This window comes from Ochlerotatus camptorhynchus, unplaced genomic scaffold, assembly GCF_037179485.1.
Source record: "Ochlerotatus camptorhynchus isolate MF236.1 unplaced genomic scaffold, CSIRO-AGI_Acam_v1.1 ptg000257l, whole genome shotgun sequence".
NCBI lineage: Eukaryota > Metazoa > Arthropoda > Insecta > Diptera > Culicidae > Ochlerotatus > Ochlerotatus camptorhynchus.
Genome location: NW_027040747.1, coordinates 792780 through 794529, shown reverse-complemented (window position 1 = coordinate 794529; position 1750 = coordinate 792780). Strand labels below are relative to the sequence as shown.

The window sequence follows — 1750 nt, the reverse complement described above, 5'->3', positions numbered from 1 at the left end:
TTTTATTCGATGACATGGATCATAATTAACGCATTCCTGTATTCCTTGGTTCATTCTAGTCGAGTCGAACGTGTCTTGCGTCACTTCCTGTTCTGGGCGTTCAGTGCCACGCAGCAAGGGGGCTACAAAGTAATTGCTACGTACTAAAACGTCCACTTCGGACACACACAAGTCTGACTAGTAGCCTGTGCGAGCTCAGCAGATTCAATCACATATCAACATTCTCCAGGAACAGTAAATCCAGCGGTTTCCAGTTGAAGGTCGAGGAAAACGAAGCACAATGATTAAGGATTTAATATAAACTTATGTAAATTTCATTAACACATTATTCGTTGATGCTCATATATATGCAATTTTAAAAGTGAATTTGACAAGAAACAACAACAACAACCAACGAAAATACATCTTCGCTGATAAATCCCTTTAATACATCATTTGCATACTCGCTTTTTATACTTTCTCCATCCGGATCAGTCCATTCTCGTCGATCAGCGGAGTCAGCTTGTATAGCGGACTAGACTTTTCGATAGTCATCCACTGGCTCACCGGACGATCCTTGTTTCTCGTTAACACTTTCAGTTCGTCGATGAACCTCTCCGACTGCGCCACTTTCAGCAGACACTGCTCCGCTTTCTCGTACTCCTTTTGCTGCAACGGAACTCTGACCGATGCAATGGTTCTCGACTTCCGTGCTTTCTTTTGTCCGCTTGTCGCTCTTAGCGTCTCAATCGGCAGCTTTTCAATCCTTCGCTTACAGTTCGACACGAAACGGAACACGCACGCCATCGTTCGGACCAACACTGTCCACTTCGAGAAACGGTTTACGTCCACAAAAACCGCAGGCACCTTCACGTCATGTAATAGGAGGTGAATCCGAAGCTCCTCCATCGTGTTCGCTGGTGGCATTTCCTTTTCTGGCCACTCCTGCTCACTCTTGTACAAAACCGCTGGTCCTCGCGCCCACGTACTGTCAGTATGCATTTCGGGTTCCTTGCCCCACTTCGTTAGTTGGTCTGCCACGTTTAGTCTTGACGGCACCCAACGCCAGTCCGTAAACTTCGTTAGGCTGAGTATCTCGCCGATCCGAAACCCGACGAACTGTTTATACCTTCGCTGGTCAGATCGAATCCATGAGAGCACTACGTTTGCGTCGATCCAATACACCACCCGGTCAATTGTAAAGCTATGACTCTCGAACACCATTCGTGATAGACGTGCTCCTAAAACGGCCGCTAGAAGCTCCAGTCGCGGTATTGAGATCTGTTTTAACGGTGCCACTTTGGCACGACTCATGACCAGCGCACACTGCACTTTACCTCGTACAGTTGCCCGAAAATACGCCACGCTTCCGTACGCCGCCTCGCCTGCATCAGCGAATACATGCAGCTGTATGTCCGTAACTTCATCTGATCTGGCATTTCCGAAATAACTCCGCGGTAGCTGGAACGATCCGATGTTCTTCATCATTTGTATCCATCGCCGCCATTTTTCGAAGGAAATCTGATTGATTTTCGTATCCCAATCACAGCCGGTCCAGCCGGATCTTGGATCAGCATTTTTCCAAGTATAGTAACCGGAGTGAGGAATCCCACTGGGTCGAATTGCGCCATCACGTAACTGAGGATAATCCGCTTCGTAGGATACTCTTCGCCACCGATAACCATAAAGGATTCCGCTTTCGACATAGTTGCGAAACAGAATACGTCTTCCATCGGCTTCCAAACTATGCCCAGCACATGCTCATACTCGG

General features: G+C 47.5%; 1 protein-coding gene across 1 annotated transcript; it reads right to left on the bottom strand.

Moving 5' to 3' along the window:
• Positions 1-450: 450 nt before the first annotated feature.
• LOC135705111 (uncharacterized) lies at positions 451-1467 on the bottom strand. The gene has a single exon (XM_065226684.1). It carries the CDS (start codon positions 1465-1467, stop codon positions 451-453), a length of 1017 nt encoding a protein of 338 aa, XP_065082756.1.
• Between the last annotated feature and the right edge of the window lie 283 nt (positions 1468-1750).